This window comes from Moschus berezovskii, chromosome 27, assembly GCF_049115385.1.
Source record: "Moschus berezovskii isolate FMDL1 chromosome 27, NW_MosBer_1.0, whole genome shotgun sequence".
In the NCBI taxonomy this organism is placed as follows: domain Eukaryota; kingdom Metazoa; phylum Chordata; class Mammalia; order Artiodactyla; family Moschidae; genus Moschus; species Moschus berezovskii.
The window spans coordinates 9480013-9501580 of NC_142486.1; the positions used below are offsets into that span (position 1 = coordinate 9480013).

Consider the following 21568-nt stretch of genomic DNA (forward strand, 5'->3'; position numbering starts at 1 on the left):
TGAAAAAAAAGGAAAGAGGAGTAGGGGCCCATGAAGTGTTGCTATTTTATGTGAGGTTATCAAGGAAGGCTTCTTGGAGGAGGTGCCCTTTCTCAGAGGAGAAATCTGCAGACAATGAGGGTGGGAGTTTCAGGCCTGCGGGAGATGGGCCAGGTGGAACGGGGCGTGCAAAGGCCCTGAGGTGCGAGTAGCGGGGGAGTTCCCAGAACAGAGAAGCCAACGCGGCTGGCGCAGAGGAGCCAGGAGGAGAGAGCGGGGAGTTGGGCACCCCACCTGTGGGGCCCTAGAGGCCACGGGGAGGGCAGGGGCCAGAGTGTCCCTGCACACCTGCCTGTGTGTGGCCGCCCACGTCCCGCCACGGGAGCCCCAGGGATCCCAGAAAACGAAAGAAAACGAAAGAAGAAGCGGAGCCCTCTCTGCACGCTCCCTGCCCCCTCCTGCCACCCCCCCGCCCCCCGCGACAGAGGCGACTTCCTCTTTCCAGCCAATTTAAGTCCCAACCCGAGCACCCCGGGGGAGCGGGTGCCGCGCGCAGCCGAGCCATGGGGGACCACTTCATCCGCCACATTGCCCTCCTGGGCTTCGAGAAGCGCTTCGTCCCCAGCCAGCACTACGTGAGTACCGGCCCGGGCCGGGATCGCCCGCGCGGGGACAGCCCCAGGGCTCCCGGCCCGAGGGGAGAGGGTGCAGGGTCGTGGCCGAGGCTCCGGGCCCCCGGGCTCCAGGCCGCCCATCGGGGGCCGCAGTCCACGTGAGCCCTTCAGATGATGCGCCCCCACCCCGCTCCTTGCTCTCCCCCCGGCACGTGTCTCCGCCGGCCCCTCCGGGAGGGCGCGCAGGTGGTGATCAGTTACATCAGAGTCGGGGCCCCTCCTGTAGGGGGACACCACCGCAGGGACTCAAAGAGTACCCCCTCTGGCCCCCGGGGAGCTGGGGAAGTGTTGGCTCAGACCGGGCCACCCCACCCGTCATAGGGTCTCCAAACCCAGAGGAAGACCAGAGAGGGATCCACCTTATAAACTGGCGCGTGGGCTGCATTCAGAGTATATGCGGAGACCTTTCGTCTTTTTTTAACTTTTAATTTTGAAATAATTTCAGATTTACAGAAATGTCGGCCCGCAAAATGCTGATTACTCCAGTATTCCTTCATCTGCCTTTTCTGTGTCTCTCGCTCTGTTCCTTTGTCCCTCCCTCCCTTTCTCCCTCTCTGAATATATATTTTATGAATCGTTTGACAGTTATTTGGAGACATTGTGCTTCTTTACCCCTAAATATTGCAAGTGTGTATTTCTTAAAACTAAGAATGTTCTCTTACATAGCCAAAGGTGTCAAAATGAGGAAATTAACCTTGATAAAACAGTTATCCATTCCACAGACTGTATTAGGATTTCAGCAATTGTCCTACTTGTCCCTCGGCAGGGACGTGTTTTCAGGCCCAGGATCCAATCCAGGTTATCCTATCTGAGTTGCCACGTCTCTCTGGTGTTCTCTAACCCAGATTGGTCTTAATCAGTCTTTATCCTTCTCAATTTTGACTTTTTGAAGAGATGGGACCAGTTATTTTGTAGAACGCCCCTCAATTTCGGTGTTTCTGATACTTCTTAGGGACTTTCCAAGGCTCAGCGAGTAAAGAATCCTCCTGCAATGAGGGAGACACAGGTTTGATACTTCCGTAGATCCCAATGGCTTCCCTGAAAGCTCAGATGGTAAAGAATCTGCCTGCAATGCAAGAGACCCTGGTTCGATTCCTGGGTTGGGAAGATCTGCTGGAGAAGGGACAGGTTACCCACTCCAGTCTTCTTGGGCTTCCTGTGTGGCTCAGCTGGTAAATAATCCACCTGCAATGTGGGAGACCTGGGTTCGATCCCTGGCTTGGGAAGATCCCTTGGAGAAGGGAAAGGCTACTCCAGTATTCTGTCCTGGAGAATTGCATGGACTGTATAGTCCCTGGGATTGTGAAGAGTTGAACATGACTGAGCGACTTTCACTTTTCACTTTAGATCCCAGTAATTCAAGGACACCCCAGAAGTGACTCTGTTCTTCTCTTTGATCCCATCAGGTGGCAGGTGATTTTTATTTATTCCTATATTAGTGATGTTTGATCACTAAATCCTAAGTGTGTCCTCCAAGTTTCTCTGCTGTAAAGTTACTGTTTCCCCCTTTGTAATTCATAACTGGGCTTCCCTGGTGGCTCAGTGGTAGAGAATCCACCTGCCGATGCAGGAGATGTGGGTTTCATCCCTGGGTCTGGAAGAGATCCCCTGGAGAAGGAAATGACAACCCACCCCAGTATTCTTGCCTGGAGAATTCCATGGACAGAGGAGCCTGGCGGGTTGTAGTCATTGGGGTTGCAGAAGAGTTGAACAAGACTTAGTGACTACAACAAGCAACAAAATTAATAACGAACCCGTGGGGGAGGTTATGGAAAGCTATGTGAGTATCCTGTGCCTTACAGAAACTAGATGACTCTTGTTTGAATCAAATGACTATCATGATTACCAAATAATGATTTTTAAACGCTACTGGTCCTTCTGCATGCACTAGTTAACATTTTCCTGTAGATGTCTTCCCTTCTTCTTTATTTATGTCCGTATGGATCCATGAATTCAGTGGGTCAGAGTCCATTCCTATCATTACTTATTTTGATGCTCAGAATGTTCCAGATTTGGTGACTAGGAGCTCCTTCAGGTTGGCTTCTGTGCTTTATTTGGGATATATCATGTCATTCTTTGAGCAATTTTTTTTTTTTTTTTGAGAGGGCACCAGAATTCATTCTTATGGCACAAGGTGATCGAGCTTAACCTGGACTCTTTCAGCCCTAGGCCAGGACTCAACCCTGGTTCTTTAGTGGGAGTGATGTTAGAACACAAAATCTGGAAGCTAGGTGTGCTCATTGCCACCAAGGTGTCACGGCTCGTGACTGCCTTTTCAATGGACAGACTGGGGGAAATAGCCATGTCCTATCATCCTAGCCCCTCACCGTTTTATATCTACAGCTCCTCTCTCACTGTGGGAACAGTGGGGCCCAAGGAGATTAGTGCATCACTCCTCTGCTCAATTCTAAAGTAAACACAAATTTGCTTCAGAGTCACTACACCCACGCCACTGTCAACAATAAACCTACTAACCTAATCAGTCAAAGTTAAGTTTCCTTTGCAGTTCTTTTTGGACTGAGAACAGTGACTGCTGTAACTCAAAGCTATTTGGAGTCTTTTCCATTAAAACAAAATTTAGATTATTACCCACTTTATATACGGTTAAGTTCACTTGGTTTTGTTTGTTTTCCACTTTAAAGTTAAAAAATCCTTGTTGGCTTAATTTTATTTCTAAACATGTAAAATATTAGCAAGTTCACCCATCTGAAGTACACTGTGGTTTTTTGTATAAGCTGTTCAACTCTCACAACTATCTAATTTTTTAGAGTATTTTGATCTTCCCCAGTGGTAGCTATTCTTTTGATTCCCCAATATTTTATTTTGAGAAACTTCAAATATAGAGAGAAGTTGAAAAAATTTTACAGTGAAACAAAACCCAAAAATCTAACCAGTCATACGCTCACTATCTAGATTCTTCCATTAACGTTACCTGTAGCACTTGTTTTATGAAGCAAACCATCCATCCAATCAATCTGTCTTATTTTTGATGCACTTCAAGGCAAATCACAAATATCAGTACACTTTGCCCTGAATATTTCAGCATGCATGTCACAGCCAGAGTTAAGCATTTGCTTATAGTTTTTTCTCTTTTGATGTAAAATTTGTGTAGAATGAAACCCACAAATCTTAGAGATACATTTACTGAGTTTTGACCCTGGCAGTCCCTACAGAACCCAAACTCTCATCGAAATGTTGACCGTGCCCTTCACTCCACCTCGTGTCCCAGTAATTCCTTCCAGCCCCTAGAAGCAACTATTTAAGGTGTCTTTTTCCACCTTGAATTAGTTGTGGTCACTCTAGAATGTCACAGACATGGAATGGTATGTAGCCTTGCATGCCTGACTTCTTGCACTCAGCACAGTGCTTTTAAGATTCATCCACGTGGTTGCAAAATATCAGTCATTTGTTCTTTTGTGTGGCTGAGTGGTGTTCTCTTAACAGTTTTTACAGGCTTATTTTTCCGTATTGAGTTTTTGTTTGTTTGTTTTATATAATGGCTTTTTGTGGATATTGGAGAAGGAAATGGCAACCCACTCCAGTATTCTTGCCTGAAAAATCCCATGGATTTTTCACAGGAGCCTGGTGGGCTACAATCCATGGGGTCGCAAGAGTCGTATGTGACTTAGAGACTGCTGCTGCTGCTGCTGCGTCACTTCAGTCGTGTCCGACTCTGTGTGACCCCATAGACAGAAGCCCACCAGGGTCCCCCGTCCCCGGGATTCTCCAGGCAAGAACACTGGAGTGGGTTGCCATTTCCTTCTCCAGACTTAGAGACTAAACCACCACAATTCTTATGCCGTATGATTAACTCATGTGAATTGCACAATTCAGTGGTTTTCAGTACATTCACAGAGTTGCACAATCATCACTACAATCTGTTTTTTTATCATCATCCCAAGGAAATCCTATTCCCAGTCAAGCCTCAGCCCCTCTACATCTAACCGCCCAGCCACTGGCAACCACAAATCTGCTTTCTGTTTCAATAGATCTGTCACTTCTGGACATCTCTTTCTTTTCTTTTTTATTTTGTGGCTGTGCCCTGGGCTTGTGGGATCTCAGTTCCCTGACCTAGGACAGAACCCGGGCCCTCGACAGTAAAAGTGCAGAGTCCCAGCCACTGGATCACCAGGGAGCTCCCTGGACATTTTGCATGAATCCAGCCCTACCACATCTCACTGTGTTGGGTTGCATTGTGTTATCTGAGCCCAGCCCTTTCTGTTTCTTATCTCCTGTTAACTCTCACACCAGCCCTAGCAGTGAGGTCCTACTTTTACCTCTAGTTTACGGAGAGGAATTTGAGTTACTGTGAGAGAGTTAATTCGCTCTGGGGTCCATGAACTTGGGGCTCTTTCTGTGGCCCATGTTACCCCAAATCGCACTCTCCCTCCCACCCCCAGTCCTGCGGGTTTCCACCGTGGGTGGGGGGCTGCCCAGATACGTGCTTGAACAAGGTCCCCTGCTCCTGCCTCCCCCCTAGGTCTACATGTTCCTGGTGAAATGGCAGGACCTGTCTGAGAAGGTGGTCTATCGGCGCTTCACTGAGATCTACGAATTCCACGTGAGTGCCCTGTGTGTGTGTGTTGCGGGGGTGGTAAGGGGAGACACCATGCCCAGCCCCAGCTCTGCCTTCGGGGAGGGAAGCTTAGAAACCCAGAGTTTCCCTTTCCCCTCCCAGCCTACAGTTAAGGGGGCATTTTTTTTTTTTAATTGAGGTATAGTTGACTTACAATGTTGTCGGCCCTATATTTTTTTAATTTAAAGAAAACATTTAAGGTAATTTTATTGTGAAAATATACGTAACATACACTTACCATTTTGCCTGTTTTAAGTGTACAAGCCAGTGGCATGAAGCACGTTCGCCATGTCACGCTACCGTCACCGCCATCCATTTCTAAACATTCTCATCTTCCCAAACCAAAACTCTGCACCCACTCCACAGGAATCAGGGGGGCTGTCTCAAGGGTCCTCATGTTTGCTCTGTCCCCGCAGGGGGCAGCCTGGCCAGGGTCACCACCGCAGGTGTCATCCCAGGCACGTGCTCTTTCACTCATGGTCCCTGGCCTGATGAAGACCCTGGTGGACCGGAAGGAGGGTGGATAACCCTGATACCCATGGAACCTGGTCTTCTTGCTTTGTGGGTGCCTGTTATCACCAGGGTTTACGTGGGAGAATCCCCCAGGGTTGCCAGCACCAGAGGCTGTTTGGACAAAATTGGGGGGAGCTTATGGCGGGGGTCACAGTGTGTGGAGCTTGGCTGCTGGGTCCTGGTCTAAGACAGGTCAGATGAATGGAGGGGCCACAAAAGCACTTCTCTTTTTTGAATTATTTAAAGTGAAATGCAGATAAATGTGAAGAAAAACTATATCCACCCTTGTACAGCAGCACCTGGAATCACAGTTGATGTCACTGGGCTGTTTGCACAAGACTTTTAGATAAAGGAGATGGGGTGGCTCAAGAGGAAGAGGATATATATATATATATATTTAAATAATATACATATAATTCTGGGCTTCCCTGGTAGCTCAGCTGGTAAAGAATCCGCCTGCAATGCAGGAGACCCCTGTTCAATTCCTGGGTTGGGAAGATCCCCCAGAGAAGGGATAGGCTACCCACTCCAGTATTCTTGGGCTTCCTTTGCGGCTCAGCTGGTAAAGCATCTGCCTGCAACGCTGGGGACTGGGTTTCGATCCCTTGGTTGGGAAGACGCCCTGGAGGAGGAAATGGCAACCCACTCCAGTAGTCTTGTCTGGAGAATCCCCAGGGACAGAGGAGGCTGGAGGGCTGCAGTTCATGGGGTCGCAAAGAGTCGGACATGACTGAGCAGTTAAGCACAGCACAGTTCATATATAATTATGACTGATTCGTGGTGTTGTGCAGCAGAAACCTACTCAATATTGTAAAGCAATTATCCTCCCATTAAAATTTTTAAGAAAAGATAAAGGAGATAAAGCGTCACAAAAGCAGTGGAAGCCTCCCTTCATCGCGTAGCCCACACAAGCTCCTCCCCTACATGGCCACACACACACACACAAGACACACGTACACACACACACACAGAGCCCAGGAACAGCTTCCAGCAGTGTGGAGCGTACATTTTCTGAGGTGGAGGTAAATGCCAACCTGCCTTTTGCCTGATCCTCAATCTTATTACCATCACTGGGTTACAACTGTGAGACCAGTCCATGATGATACACCGTGGGGCTTCATCTCACCTACTTAAACTGTTCTAGTGTAGGATTCAGAGAAGGCAATGGCACCCCACTCCAGTACTCTTGCCTGGAAAATCCATGGATGGAGGAGCCTGGTAGGCTGCAGTCCATGGGGTCACTAAGGGTAGGACACAACTGAGCGACTTCACCTTCACTTTTCGCTTTCATGCATTGGAGAAGGAAATGGCAACCCACTCCAGTGTTCTTGCTTGGAGGATCCCAGGGACAGGGAAGCCTGGTGGGCTGCCGTCTGTGGGGTCACACAGAGTCGGACACGACTGAAGTGACTTAGCATTAGCATTAATGTAGGATTAGCAACTCCCCCTTGCTTTTTTTTTTTTTTACTTTTTGGCCACGCCACATGGCATGCAGGATCTTAGTTCCCTGTTGGGGGATCCAACCCATGTTCCCAGTAGTGGAAGCGTGGAATCTTAACCACCGGACTGCCATTGAAGTCCCAGGATAAGCCCCTTTTATTAGCAGGTGGGCTTATTCATTCATCCAACCGCTATTTATTGAGCACCTACTAAGTGCCAGGCACATTCTTCTTGATTAGCAGGCAGTGCTGCTGAAGGTATAAGAAACAGGGGCAAATCCTTGCCTGCCCTTGTAAACCTTATGTTCCAGTGGAGAAGTCGGGATAACAGACAGACAAACAAAATAAGTAATCTCTATAGTGTGTGAGATGGTCCTTAGAAGGAGCAGAATAGAGCAGGGAGGGGAGGTGGGAAGGGTGACAGGAGGAGGGGCAGTTGTCAGGAAGGAGGCCTTGAGAGGGGGAGACAGCGGAGCAAGGACTTGGAGAAGGAGAAAGAGGGTGAGAGAGAATGAGCTATTGATCTGCCTGTCGGGGGAAGAATGGGGAAAACACATGCAAAGGCCCTGGGGCAGGAGTGGGCCTGGAGCTGCCACGGGCGGCTCCGGCAGAGGGAATAGGGGGGAGAGTGGTGGCAGGAGACACGAGCAAGGCAGGCAGAGGCAGGTCACGTGGCACCTCATGGAACAACGCAGCCTTTGTTTCCATTCTGAGTGAGTTGAGTTGAGAGGCAGGGAGCGTCCTGAGGGAGGGAGGGAGCAGAGGAGATACAACCTGGGTTTTAAGAGGATGCCTCGGGGTGGTGGATTGAGGACCGACCAGGAGCGGGGGTCAGTGACCTAAGAAGGTTGTAATAATCAAACCAGGCAGAAGGGGGCGTAGTGAGAAGGATCAGATTCTGAACAGATTTGGGGAGCAGAGCCAAAAGGATTGGGCTGGTGGGTTGGATTCGAGGCGGGAGAGAAAGAAGAATCCAGGATGCCACCAGAAGCTTCTTTCTTGCTGTTCAGTCGCTAAGTTGCATGACTTTTTGGACTGCAGCTTCTAGCCCCAGCGATTGGAAACAATTTAGGTCGTGTCCAATTCTGTGCCGTTACAGTGCTCTAATAAAACCGATTCCTCCATGTCTGCTTTTCTGTCTAGAAAATCTTAAAGGAGATGTTTCCTATTGAGGCAGGGGACATCAACCCAGAGGATAGGATCATCCCGCACCTGCCAGGTGAGGAGTGGGGCTGAGTCAGCTGGGTGGGCTCCCCTCACCTGCCCTCTGACTGTCCCCTCCACTCCCACCGTCTCCGGACTTGACCTTGCAAGTATGCTCACTGGTCCTCTGGTGTCCTTCCCTGGTCCCACCAGCCCCGCGGTGGTTTGATGGGCAGCGGGTGGCAGAGAGCCGCCAGGGCACTCTTACCGAGTACTGCAGCACACTCATGAGCCTGCCCGTCAAGATCTCCCGCTGCCCGCACCTCCTCAACTTCTTCAAGGTGCGCCCCGACGACCTCAAGCTCCCCACAGACAGCCAGTGAGTGGTGGGAGAGGGAAGGGGTGGTTGGCTCAACCTGGAGAGGGCAGGGCTCCCCCCGTGTTACACAGGAAGAGCCTGAGGATCAGAGAGGGCGGGCGACCTGCCTAAAGTCACACAGCGAGAAAGCGAAGGAGGCAGGATTCCAGCTCAGAGGGACACCCGCAGCATCCCTGCCAGGTTCCTACCTGCACCCCTCTGAGCCTCAGGATGCTGGGGGTGGGGTGGAGGAGGCACTCTGGGCTGGGGGTCCTAAGTCCTCGGTTCTTGTCCTGGTTGTGCATGACTGTGGGACCTGGAGCCTTCTGAAAGCAGCTTCCCCACCTGTGACCCAGTGGTGAGGGCCGGATGCAGTAGTGGGTGCCCGGGAGAGTGCTGATAAACTGGGAAGTGAGGAGCCCCCGAGAAGACATGGGGCTCGGTGGCCTCTGTTCATTCCTGAGCCTGTCTCAGGCCCCTCATCTCCTTTGCCACCTCATTCTCTGCCTGCCCTCGCCCTAGGGGTCTTCTGGACACAGGGCCCTGCATGGACGGCATCAGAGAAGCTGAGATCTTGGGGGATGTGCTGCAGAAGGTCCCTCTCTGGTACTGAGTGCCAGGGGACGCCTGGAGGACAGGGTTTGCCATAGACAGCAGCGCTCCAGCTAGTGCTTATGGACCTCTGAACACACCCCTGGTCCCAGGCAGGACAGCTCCCCTCAGGCCCTGAGGGACAGGGCGCCCACCCCCGCTGGCTTCTCTCTCGATGCTCCAGCAGAAGGAAGCTGGCCTATAAGCCTTCTCCTTTGGGTCTGCAGGAAGCTGGGCAACCGCCCTCAGGCTCCAAATAGCTCCTTCTTTCTTCAAAGCCCCTTCCTCCCAGTCCAGCCGCTACCTTCTCTCTGCAGTGGCCCCCATTTCCCACATTCCTTTTGGGAACTGTCTTGGGAAGTTCTTCCGTAGATCTGTCCTGAGCATCCCAGGGGGAAGCCCAGTGGTCTAACCCAGACTATTCTCTGCTGCAGGGTGAAAAAGCCAGAGACATACCTGATGCCCAAAGATGGCAAGAGCAACGCTGCGGGTAAGGGGCTGGGGTAGTCCAGCATGGTCGCCCTCAGGGACTGTTGACTCAATCAGGGACCCTGAGCTCCAAGTATGCAGGGAAAAGAGCAGGCAATGAGAGCAGCTGTGAAGGGTCTTGGCTGCTGCACTAAACAGTTGGGATCTTGGGACTTCCCTGGTGTCCAGTGGCTTAAGACTCTGCACTTCCAATGCAGGGAGTGTGGGTTCGAACCCTGGTTGGGGCACTAAGATCCCACGTGCTGTGGGGCATGGCTAAAAAGTAAAAAAAAAAAAAAAAAAAGCGTTGGAGTTTTGGGAGCTCACCTCTAACTGCAGCATCAAGCACAGACCCTGGCTCCCAATAGCCCAGGGAATGTTCTGGTTGAATGATCAGATTTGGGGGCAAAAATGGCCTTTAGTGGCCCAAATACACTCAGATTCTAAGGTACTGGGGATTAGGGCTTCAATATATGAATTTGGTGGCAGGGGTGGATACAAGTCAGTGCTTAACAGGCAGCTCAGCATCACCTGGGGGCTGGTTAGAAATACAGAGCCTCAGGTCCTACCCGAGACCTATGGAATCTGTGCTTATGTTTCAGCCAGATCCCTGGGTGATTTGTTTCCACATTAAAAGTTGTTTTTTTTTTAAATTTTTTATTTATTTGGCTGCACCACTAGAGGCATGCGAACTCTCAGTTGCAGCATGTGGGATCTAGTGCCCTGATCAGGGATCCAACCCAGGGCCCCTGCACTGATAGCATGGAGTTTTAGCCACTGGACCAAAGGGAAGTCCCCTGTGCACTCTAATGTTGAGAAAGACTGCTTGCAAACCTCATCTAATGAGAGAGAGCGTGTGAAGAGTGCAGCCGGTGTCTGGCACACAGTAGGTGCTGAATAAGTGCAGGGCTGCGCCGCCGAGCTTGTCTCTGCTGCTTTCCAGTACACAGGGCGTGTCCACGCCCGGCCTGTCTGGAGCTGGGTGGGGACAGGCCATCAGTTCCTGTCGTGGCGACCCACGCAGGGCCCACAGGGGAGAGCCGCGAGGAGGCGCCCACCGTGTCCACTCACCCTGCCCTCCCTCTGCCCAGACATCACGGGCCCCATCATCCTGCAGACGTACCGCGCCATCGCTGACTACGAGAAGGGCTCGAGCTCCCAGATGGCGCTGGCCACGGGCGACGTGGTGGACGTCGTGGAGAAGAACGAGAGCGGTCAGCTTCCTCTCCCTGCCTGGTCCTCGCTCCCCTAGTGCCGGGCCCCGGCCACAAGCCCCCACCGGGGCTCTGCCTGCGCTCCTCCCCGCCTGCCGCACCACGGGGCTCCGGCTCCTTGGGGCCCTGACCGGCCTCCCCACGCTGGGCGGGGCGGGGGCGTCACCCTCTCTCCGAGTGCGCCCCCTGGCGGCCCTGGGGACCTGCACACATTCGGGGCGGGCGCGGAGCATCCCTGCGGGATACAGCCGGGTGGGCCGGCGAACTTCTCATCACGCCTGTGAAATGGATTCGGAGCTGTAGTTCTCTGGTCCTCTGTGGACCGGTGTGTGTAATTTTGGCATGGAAAGTGGTGAAGGTGACAGGCTTCCCAGGTGGCGCAATGGTAAAGAATGCCCCCAATGCAGGAGATGGAAGAGATACGCGTTCGATCCCTGGTTCAGGAAGATCCCCTGAAGTAGGAATTGGCAACCCGCTCCAGTATTCTTGCCTGGAAAATTCCATGGGCAGAGGAGCCTGGCAGGCTACAGTCCAGGGGGTCGCAAAGGGTCGGACACCACTGAGCAACTGAACACATACACACACAATCAGTCTGAATGCAAGTGCTGGATGTCTGTGTGTCTGTGTCTGAGTGTCCTCACCCCCTGCCTACCCCGTGATGGCTGAGGGAGGCTCCCAGGCCCGCCCAGACTTACTGCCCCCTGTCCCTGGCACAGGCTGGTGGTTCTGCCAAATGAAGACAAAGCGCGGTTGGGTCCCAGCGTCCTACTTGGAGCCTCTGGACAGTCCTGATGAAGCCGAGGACCCAGAACCCAACTATGAAGGTACCCACTGCCCTCCCCAGCTGCAGGGCTGGGAGGAGGGGCAGGAGGGGCTCAGGGATATTGAGGAGCCAGAGTGACTGCTTTGGGGTCAGACACGACTGAGGGCTTGGGCAGAGACGGAGGCAGGGCTGACACCCCAGAGTCTAGGTGGGGGTAGGAAGTGGTGCCTTGGTCAGGACAGAGGGAACCTGGAGGTAGAATAGAGGAGAGAGGGTGATGAGGTCAATCTGGGACACGTGGTGGCTGCCAGCCTGGGGCCAGGTCCAGTGGGAAGCAACACTGTGAGCCAACCTGAGGCTCAGGAAGGAGGGCTGCCTGGAGGTGGGGGTATTGTGGCTGACTACAATGGGGAAATGGGCAGCCTCTGGGTTGGATGGGGCCCATGTGGGGTTTGATTTTAAAAGTTTTGGTTGCCCATATCTTCAAATATTAATAGAGTTTACCATTTTATGTGGATTTGTGGCTCTTTTTTAAAAACTGGGCAAGACATGTATACAGGGCTGGCAGCCCCACATGTGAACAGTGGGCTGGAGTGATCGCTGAAGTGCCACTGGATGGGTACTCTTCCTCCCCACTTCCTGTCTGGCCATTCCTCGTGTGCAGGTGGCTGACCAGGGCTCTGGGGTCATGGGAGCTCCTGGCCTCTGGTGTGGATTGCGGTGGGTGGGAGAGGGCAAGCTCCCCTGAATAGAGCAGGCAGAGGACAGAAGTCCAGGGTGCCCCCAGGAGGGGTGGGGAGAACTGGAGGAGATGGTGTCCTGAGCTCCAGCTGGAGGAAGCCCCAGGCCTAGAGAGGAGCGGAAGGTGGGGAGCCATGCACTGGGTGGGCCTTCGCACTATGCCCCTCCCCCTCCAGGTGAGCCCTACGTCACCATCAAAGCCTACGCTGCTGTGCTGGAGGACGAGATATCCTTGGAGGAGGGTGAAACCATTGAGGTCATTCATAAGCTCCTGGATGGCTGGTGGGTCATCAGGTAGGACAGTCGTGCCCTCCCTCTCTCCTTCCCACTGCACCTGTTCCGCGAGCCAGCCTGGCCCAAGGCTGGACCTGTGCGGGCTCAGTGCCGACCTGACTGTGTGACTCTGGGTAGGCCACTGCCTCTCTCTGGGCTGTTTCCATTTTGGAAGCAGACTGCTTCCATCCCAGCCTGGTTGTATCATGGGGTTTGGTGTCCTTGGCTGAGTGGGTACTTCTTTCCTTTGTGCTTTGGGGTCATGTCCCTTGACCAGTCCATCTATTCATTCTCCAGCAATACAGTTAATTGTGTTAATTACTATCCTTTTTAAAAACATAATACCATTTTATAAAGATTTATTATTTACTGTGGGCTGCTCTGGGTCTTCGTTGCTGCACGCAGGCTTTCTCTAGCTGCGGTGAGCTGGGCTGCTTTTCGGTGCAGTATATGGGCTTCTCCTTGCAGTGGCTTCTTGCTGCAGAGCACAGGTTCCAGGTGCTCAGGCTTTAGTAGTGCTTTAGTAGTGGTGGATCAGGGATAGAACCTGTGTCCCCTGCAATGGCAAGTAGATTCTTAACCACCAAACCACCAGACGAAGTCCCTGAATGAACTGTTATATTTGACAGCTGCTAGAACAGACCCTGTCATCCCTTTTCCTTTTAAATCCTTGTAATTTTCACCTGTTCATTCCTTCAAATGAATGTAAGAATACTAGTTTTTCCTGATTCTGGGGAAAGCAGAGTCCTGGGGTCTTACACACGATTGCCAAATCTGGAGTCACAGCGCCCATCTGTGACCCCCGTGAACTTGTGGCCATAACACCCCCCGTCAGTGTGGCCCTCCACTGAAGACTTTGAGGCAGGATTTCTCCAACTTTTATTTATTTTTATTGGTGAAAGTTGTTTTACAATGTTGTGTTAGTTTCTGCTGCACAGCAAAGTGAATTAGTTTTTAGACTCAAATTCAGTGAGCCCCCATCTTGCACTCCTGAGACAATATTTGTGATTCTCCCACCAGCCAAGAAGAATGAGTTTTACTGAGTGAAGTCTGTAGCACGCAAAGGCTACTGGTTTTTTTACTCCCAAACGTAGTAGTAAGAATGGGAAGAAAAATCTTCTCAACAAATGGTGCTGGAACACCTGGATATCCCCGGGAGGGGGTGGTGGGAAATGAACCTTGACCCTGCCTCACGCCGTACACATTTGGGATGGATCACAGGTTTTAGCAAGCACAAAACCCCAAACTAAGAAGCTTTTGGAAGAAAGCATAAGGGAACTTGTCGACTTGGAAATGGGCAAAGATTTCTTAGGACACAGGAGACCATCACCTTATATAAGAGATAAAACTGACAAATACAAGACTGCAGAGGTTTCATAGCAAACACCTGTCCCGGGAGAGCTGGATCTGCTAAGTTGCTCCTCTTCTCAGCGTCACAACTAGGAAGGCCTGTCTCACACCCATGAGGAAACTGAGGCACACAGGTGTAGGGGCTGGTGTTGGCTGCTGTGTTGGCAACCTCCCAGCTGCCTTGACCCCAGATGACCCTAAGGGACCCTTGACCCCATGTCTGAGGCTCCACCCCCCGCCGCGACTGCCCAGACCTCAGGGGCTGCCTCTGTTACAGGAAAGAAGACGTCACAGGTTACTTTCCATCCATGTACCTGCAGAAGGCAGGGCAGGACGTAGCCCAGGCCCAAAGCCAGATCAAGAGTCGGGGGGCGCCGCCCCGCAGGTGAGCAGGGTCCCCGGGGCAGTGCGGGCAGGCTGGGCGGGGTGGAGGAGGGTGTACCGCGGCTTCCCTCTGTGGGTCCAGGCCCTAGGTTGACAGTGCTAGGGCGGCGGAGACGGGGCAGGGGCGCCAGCCCTCTCACTGAGCGAAGGCTGGAGTGCCCTCCCACACTGTGGGGCCGGCACAAGGGCAGCAGCGGTGTGAGATGGCAGTGGGGGCGCCGATGCCCACCGTCCTTGGGATGGCTCCTGAGGGCAGGCCGGAGGGCTTCCAGCGGAGGGGGTAGGCTGAAGGCCGGCGGGGAAAGGCGGGTGAGAAATGGGCCTGGGCTCTGAGTCAGGGCAGGGGGTCCGTGCCGGGTAGGGGCAGTGGCCTTCACGCCCATCGGGGCTGGGCAGGACTCCCTCCACCGGCTGCTCTTCCTCGGCCCAGTCGTTGGACCCCAGGGTTGGCCATGAGCGTCCCCTCGGGTAGGGCTGCGGCAAGGGTGCGTACGCGGGGCGCTAACCAAAGTCCCCCTCCTGCTGGATCCAGGTCGTCCATCCGCAACGCTCACAGCATCCACCAGCGGTCACGGAAGCGCCTCAGCCAGGACACCTATCGGCGCAACAGCGTCCGTTTTATGCAGCAGCGCCGCCGCCAGCGGCCGGGGCCACAGAACTCCGGGGGCGCCCTGAGTGAGTGCGGGCCGGGGGCTGAGGGTGGGCCGGGCGGTGGAGGCGGGGCCTGGGGGCGGGGCCGGGCGGTGGAGGCGGAGTTGTGTGATGGGGGCGGAGCCCGGCGGTGGAGGCGGGGCCCGGGGCGGAGCCGGGCGGTGGAGGCGGAGTTGTGTGATGGGGGCGGGGCCGGGCGGTGGGGGCGGGGCCATGAGGGTGGGGCCCGAAAAGTGAAGCCAGGCGGGGCCGAGCGGGCCTCACCTGGTGTTGGCCATCCGCAGAGGAGCAGCAGCAACCCAAGACCGAGCGCCCCAAGCCGCAGCCGGCCGTGCCCCCCAGGCCCAGCGCAGACCTCATCCTGCACCGCTGCAGCGAGAGCACCAAGCGGAAGCTGGCCTCCGCCGTCTGAGGCCGCCCCAACGTGATGCTATCCCCACCCCCAGCCCCTAAACCTGTATATACGTGTATAGAGCCTGAGGTTAGCAGCCCCTGGCCCCGCCCCACCCAGCTGTTCGATACCCTTAATAAACGTTGCTTGCAGGGGACTGATGCTTTGAAAAGTTGCGCCGCGGGCAACACCCTTGATATTTCTAGACTTAGGACTGGAGGCTGTGAGCTCTGTTGGGGAAGTTGCAAGAACTGAGGTCCGGTTGCATACTTTTCTGGCCTTGGCCAAGACCAAGTTTGCACAAGGCCAAGTGCTAGAGGAAGCGCCAGCCTCCTCTGGCTGTTCGCCTGGACAGACTGCCTGCTTGAACTCTGGCCTCACTGCAGAAGAGTCCTGAAGAAGAGTGGACACAGTGCATAGCTGGGGTGGGGTGGTGGGGGTGGGGGGTCAGGGCTGTAGTTGACCTTGTATGTACACTTTGAATGTCAAAAAAAATTGTAATTGAGGTTTAGGGAGACACACATTAGATGTAAAGATATACCATAAACTGAAGGGGAAGAAATGGAAAAAGACATTCATGCAAATAGAAACTTAAAAGACTGCTGGAGTAGCTATACTTAGAGAAAACAGACTTTGTAACAAAGACTGTGATAAGAGACAAAGGCATCCCATAACAATAAAGGGGTCAATCCAATAAGAGGATATAACATTTGTGAATATTTATGCACCCAACATAGGAGCACTAACATATACAAAGCAAATATTAACAGACCTGAAGGGAGAAACAGACAACAATACAATAATAGGAAGGGACTTTAATACTCTGTTTACATTAATGGACAGGGCATCTACCCAGAAAATCAGTAAATGTTTTCCAAGATAAATCATATATTGCACTGTAAAACAAATTTTAACAAATATAAGAGGATTTTTTCAGTCATGGTGGTATGAAACTAGAAATTAATTACATGAAAAAAACTGGAAGACTCACAAATGTGGAGACTAAACAAGTTACAAATGACCAATGAGTCAAAGAAAAAATTGAAAGAGAAACAAAAACACCTTGAGACAAATGAAAACGGAAGTGAAACATACCAAAATTTATGAAATGCAGTAAAAGCAGTTCTGAGAGGGAAGTTCTTAGCAATAAATGCTTACCTCAAGAAACAATAAAAGTCTCAAACAATCTAACTGTACACCCAAGGAAATAGAAAAAAAAAGAACAAATGAAGCCCAAAGTTAGTAGAAAGAAGGAAGGAACAAAAATTAGAGCAGAAATAAATGAAATAAAAGACTGAAAAGACAATAGAAAAGATCAATGAAACTAAGAACTGGTTCTTAGAAAACAGGAACAAAATTGACAAACTTTTAGCCAGATTCGGCAAGAGAAAGAGAGGATCCAAATCAGAAATAAAAGAGGAGACACTACAGCTGATACCACAGAATACAAAGGATCAGAAGGGACTACTACGGACAATTATACGCCAAACTAGACGAAATGGATAAACTGGACAACCAAGAAGAAATGGATAAATTGCTAGAAACAGACAATCTACAAAGCTTGAATCATGATGAAATAGAAAATCTGAAATGAAAATCTCAAATGAAACAGACCAATTGTTTGCAAGGAGATCAGGAATTTGAATCAAACAAACAAAAAAACTCTCAACAAACAAAAGTCCAGGATCAGACGGCTTCACTGGTGAATTCTACCAAACATTCAAAGAACAGTTATTATAAGATCAATCTTTATCAAACTCTTCCAAAAAATTAGTGAGAGGGGAACTCTTTCAAATATATTTTACGAGGCCACCCATTACCCTGACAAAGGATGCCACAAAACAAGAAAATTACAGGCCAATATCTCTGACTACCCTAGATACAAAATTCTTCAAAGAATATTAGCAAACAGAATTCAACAACATCTTTGATCACACCACATGATCAAGTGGGATTTATTCCAGGGATGCAATGACGGTTCAATAATCAGTCAATGATATACCATGTTAACAACATGAAGGCTAAAACTCATATGATCATCTCAATAGATGTAGAAGAAGCATTTGACAAGATTCAACATCCATTTATGATAAAAATACTCAACAAAGCAGGTATGGAGGGAACATACCTCAACATAGTAAAGGCCACGTATAAGGAGTATATAGCTAACATCAAATTCAATGGTGAAAAGCTTTTCCTCTAAGATCAGAACAAGAAAACGATGTGTGCTCTCACCATGTTCATTTCTCAAAAAAAATTAAAAACAGAACTACTATATGATCCAGGAATTCCATCAGAATCTGAGTATTATATGAAGAAAACGAACACACTAATTCAAAAAGATAACTGCACCTCGAAGTTCACTGCAGCATCATTTACAATAGCCAAGATATAGAAACAACCTAAGTGGCCATCAGTGGATGACTAGATAAAGAAATTGTGGCATAAATATAAAATGGAATATTATTCAGCCATAAAAAATAATAAAATCTTACCACTTGCAACAAAATGAATTTGAGGGCATTATGCTAAGTGAAGTCAGGCAGAGAAAGACAAATACTGTACTATCTCTCTTCTATGTGGGACCTAAAAGACAAAAAACAACATATAGGAAACAGGCTGATGGCTGTAAGAGGTGGGAGGTGGCAAGGTGGAAGAAATGGGTGAGTTGGTTATTTATTTTAGTTTAAATAAACTGAATAAACATTTTTTAAACTGGAAATATAAATAGGAGAATATAATTAATTGATCTTGCATTCCAGATTTAATTGACAATAGCCATCCTGGGGCCATTGCTCAGGCACAGAAGCGGCACAGAAATTTGAAAGTTTACCCAGTTTTCCCTCCGTGAGAAGCAATGGGGGTCTTGGCTAATTTAAGAGTTGTGAATATTCAGTGAAGGACAATAGCTTATCAAACACACAGAGAATTGTATTTGGCTATAGAGACAGGGTGCCTCTGATTATTCAGAGAGCCTGCCTAGTTAGGGAGTTGTACCAGAAAGCAATTATTACCACCCATTCCAGCACTGTAGCCGGCCCAGGGCCTTCACGTCTTTGCTAATGGGTCTTTCTCCAGATGCAAACACACTACGCTGCAAACTAGAATTGCAAATCTTATAAAAAAACAGAGTTGGACCATAAAGAAATCTGACTGCCGAAGAATTGATGCTTTTGAACTGTGGTGTTGGAGAAGACTCTGGAGAGTCCCTTGGACAGCGAGGAGATCAAACCAGTCAACCCTAAAGGAAATCAGTCTTGAATATTCATTGGAAGGACTGATGCTGAAGCTGAAGCTCCAATACTTTGGCTACCTGATGCAAAGAACTGACTCATTAGAAAAGGCCCTCATGCTGGGGAGGATTGAAAGCAGGAGGAGAAGGGGACAACAGAGGATGAGATGGTTGGATGGCATCACCGACTCGATGGACAGGAGTTTGAGCAAGCTCTGGGCATTGGTGATGGACAAGGAAGCCTGGTGTGCTGCAGTCCACGGGGTTGCAAAGAGTCAGACACGAATCAGAGACTGACCTAAACTGAGCTGACTGATAGAAGACACAGCTTGTCCCCAAGGCCGTGGGAGGCATGGCGCGCTTCTGTTCCCGTGTGGGAAGCAGTATATGAGTGAGGCTGGACAAGGCTGGTCGCTTAAGAGAGAAGTCAGTTTCTCCCAGTCTTGGCTCAATCATACAAGTGATTGAGCTGGTCGAGCCACCTGGTCCCAGGACACTCTACAGGTCAAGAAGGAACCTGGGGACCTTGGGAGTTGAATCAAAGCAAAACAGCCCCGTGAATAGCCCAGCCAACAGAAGGCAGCCCTGGCTGAACGCTATGGTCCTTTCTCTAATACTCAATGGGCTAACCACCAGGGAGCCACAGGTGACTGTGAAGAGCGGTGCTCTAAGACAGACGACTCCCAGGTCTTCACAGAAGCATGGTGGCTGCTTAGAAAAGGAAGAAGAACACGGACTTTGGAGTCATGGGGACCCGGGACTGAATCCTTTCCTGGCTATGTGGCCTCAGGCAGGCCATTTAATCATTCTGAGCCCCAGCTGACTGTCTGAAACCCTGGGGGCTGGTGTTTCCCGGCGGGGTTTGCAGGACCACGCTTCTTATGCTGAGTCAACTTCTGCCCTGGTACCCCAGCAGCGGGCCTCCCGCAACTCCCGCCGTGAACTAGTCCGGAAGTGACCGTACTCACTTCCCAGGAAGTGAGCCTCAGAGCCAGCTGGACCCAGCCGGACCTGCAGTCAGCCTCCTAAAGACAGGAACTGCCCAGCGTGGGTCATTCCTGTGTCTGAGGACATCTATCCAGGCACCAGCTGGGGCTGGGTCTCCTACACAGGGTGACCAGTTGGAAGCTGGTCTCTCCTCCCGTCAGCTTTCTTTAATTTGCATCAAAGCCTTTTCCTCCGTTGCTTCCTGAATGCGCCATCAGGTAGGATCTCCAACCCTTTTGTACCCTAATCAGGTTAATTCCTCCAAATCTGGAAGTATTCACAATTTCGGGTCACTAATTCCAGCAACTAATAGATACTAAGAACACATATCTCTAACTTTATACCTTTATACCTGTTCAGTTCAGTTCAGTTGCTCAGTCGTGTCCGACTCTTTGCGACCCCATGAATCACAGCACGCCAGGCCTCCCCGTCCATCACCAACTCCCGGAGTTCACTCAAACTCATGTCCATCGAGTCGGTGATGCCATCCAACCATCTCATTCTCTGTCGTCCCTGTCTCCTCCCACCTTCAATCTTTCCCAGCATCAGGCTCTTTTCGAATGAGTCAGTTCTTTGCATCAGGTGGCCAAAGTATTGGAGCTTCAGCATCAGTCCTTCCAATGAATATTCAGGACTGATCTCCTTTAGAATGGACTGGTTGGATCTCCTTGCAGTCCAAGGGACTCTCAAGAGTCTTCTCCAGCACCACAGTTCAAAAGCATCAATTCTTCAGCACTCAGCTTTCTTTATAGTCCAGCTCTCACATCCATACCTGACTACTGGAAAAACCATAGCTTTGACTAGGTGGACCTTGGTTGGCAAAGTAATGTCTCTGCTTGTTAATATGCTGTCTAGGCTGGTCATAACTTTTCTTCCAAGGAGTAAGCATCTTTTAATTTCATGGCTGCATTCACCATCTGCAGTGATTTTGGAGCCCAGAAAAATAAAGTCAGCCACTGTTTGCACTGTTTCCCCATCTATTTGCCATGAAGTGATGGGACCAGATGCCATGATCTTAGTTTTCTGAATGTTGAGCTTCAAGCCAACTTTTTCACTCTCCTCTTTCACTTTCACGAGGCTCTTTAGTTCTTCTTCACTTTCTGCCATAAGAGTGGAGTCATCTGCATATCTGAGGTTATTGATATTTCTCCCGGCAATCTTTATTCCAGCATGTGTTTCATCCAGTTCAGCATTTCTCATGATATACTCTGCACATAAGTTAAATAAGCAGGGTGACAATATACAGCCTTGATGTACTCCTTTCCCAATTTGGAACCAGTCTGTTTTTCCATATCCAGTTTTAACTGCTGCTTCTTGACTTGCATGCAGATTTCTCAGGAGGCAGGTCAGGTGGTCTGATATTCCCATCTCTTTAAGAATTTTCCACAGTTTGTTGTGATCCACACAGTCAAAGGCTTTGGCATAGTCAATAAAGCAGAAGTAGAGGTTTCTCTGGAACTCTCTTACTTTTTCGATCCAATGGATGTTGGCAATTTGATCTCTGGTTCCTCTGCCTTTTCTAAATCCAGCTTGAACTTCTGGAAGTTCACGATTCACATACTGTTGAAGCCTGGCTTGGAGAATTTTGAGCATCACTTTGCTAGCGTGTGAGATGAGTGCAATTGTGCAGTGGTTTGAGCATTCTTTGGCATTGCCTTTCTTTGGGATTGGAATGAAGACTGACCTTTTCCAGTCCTGTGGCCACTGTGGAGTTTTCCAAATTTGCTAGCATATTGAGTGCAGCACTTTCACGCCATCATCTTTTAGGATTTGAAATAGCTCAACTGGAATTCCATCACCTCCACTAGCTTTGTTTGTAGTGATGCTTCCAAAGGTCCACT

General features: G+C 50.4%; 1 protein-coding gene across 1 annotated transcript; it reads left to right on the plus strand.

Moving 5' to 3' along the window:
* Positions 1-484: 484 nt before the first annotated feature.
* Positions 485-15665, plus strand: NCF1 (neutrophil cytosolic factor 1). The gene is made up of 11 exons (XM_055410014.2): positions 485-614; positions 5134-5214; positions 8325-8400; positions 8538-8703; positions 9708-9763; positions 10833-10955; positions 11672-11779; positions 12636-12753; positions 14360-14467; positions 14999-15141; positions 15402-15665. The coding sequence occupies exons 1-11, from the start codon at positions 543-545 to the stop codon at positions 15527-15529; spliced, it is 1179 nt and encodes a 392-aa protein (XP_055265989.2). The 5' UTR covers positions 485-542; the 3' UTR covers positions 15530-15665.
* Positions 15666-21568: the final 5903 nt, after the last annotated feature.

Excerpts from the sequence above, each read along its gene's own strand:
- NCF1 (XM_055410014.2), top strand. The coding sequence starts at position 543 with ATGGGGGACCACTTCATCCGCCACATTGCCCTCCTGGGCTTCGAGAAG. Across the intron at positions 8,704-9,707 it reads AAGCTCCCCACAGACAGCCA|GGTGAAAAAGCCAGAGACAT; the intron begins GTGAGTGGTGGG and ends TCTCTGCTGCAG. Across the intron at positions 12,754-14,359 it reads GATGGCTGGTGGGTCATCAG|GAAAGAAGACGTCACAGGTT; the intron begins GTAGGACAGTCG and ends CCTCTGTTACAG.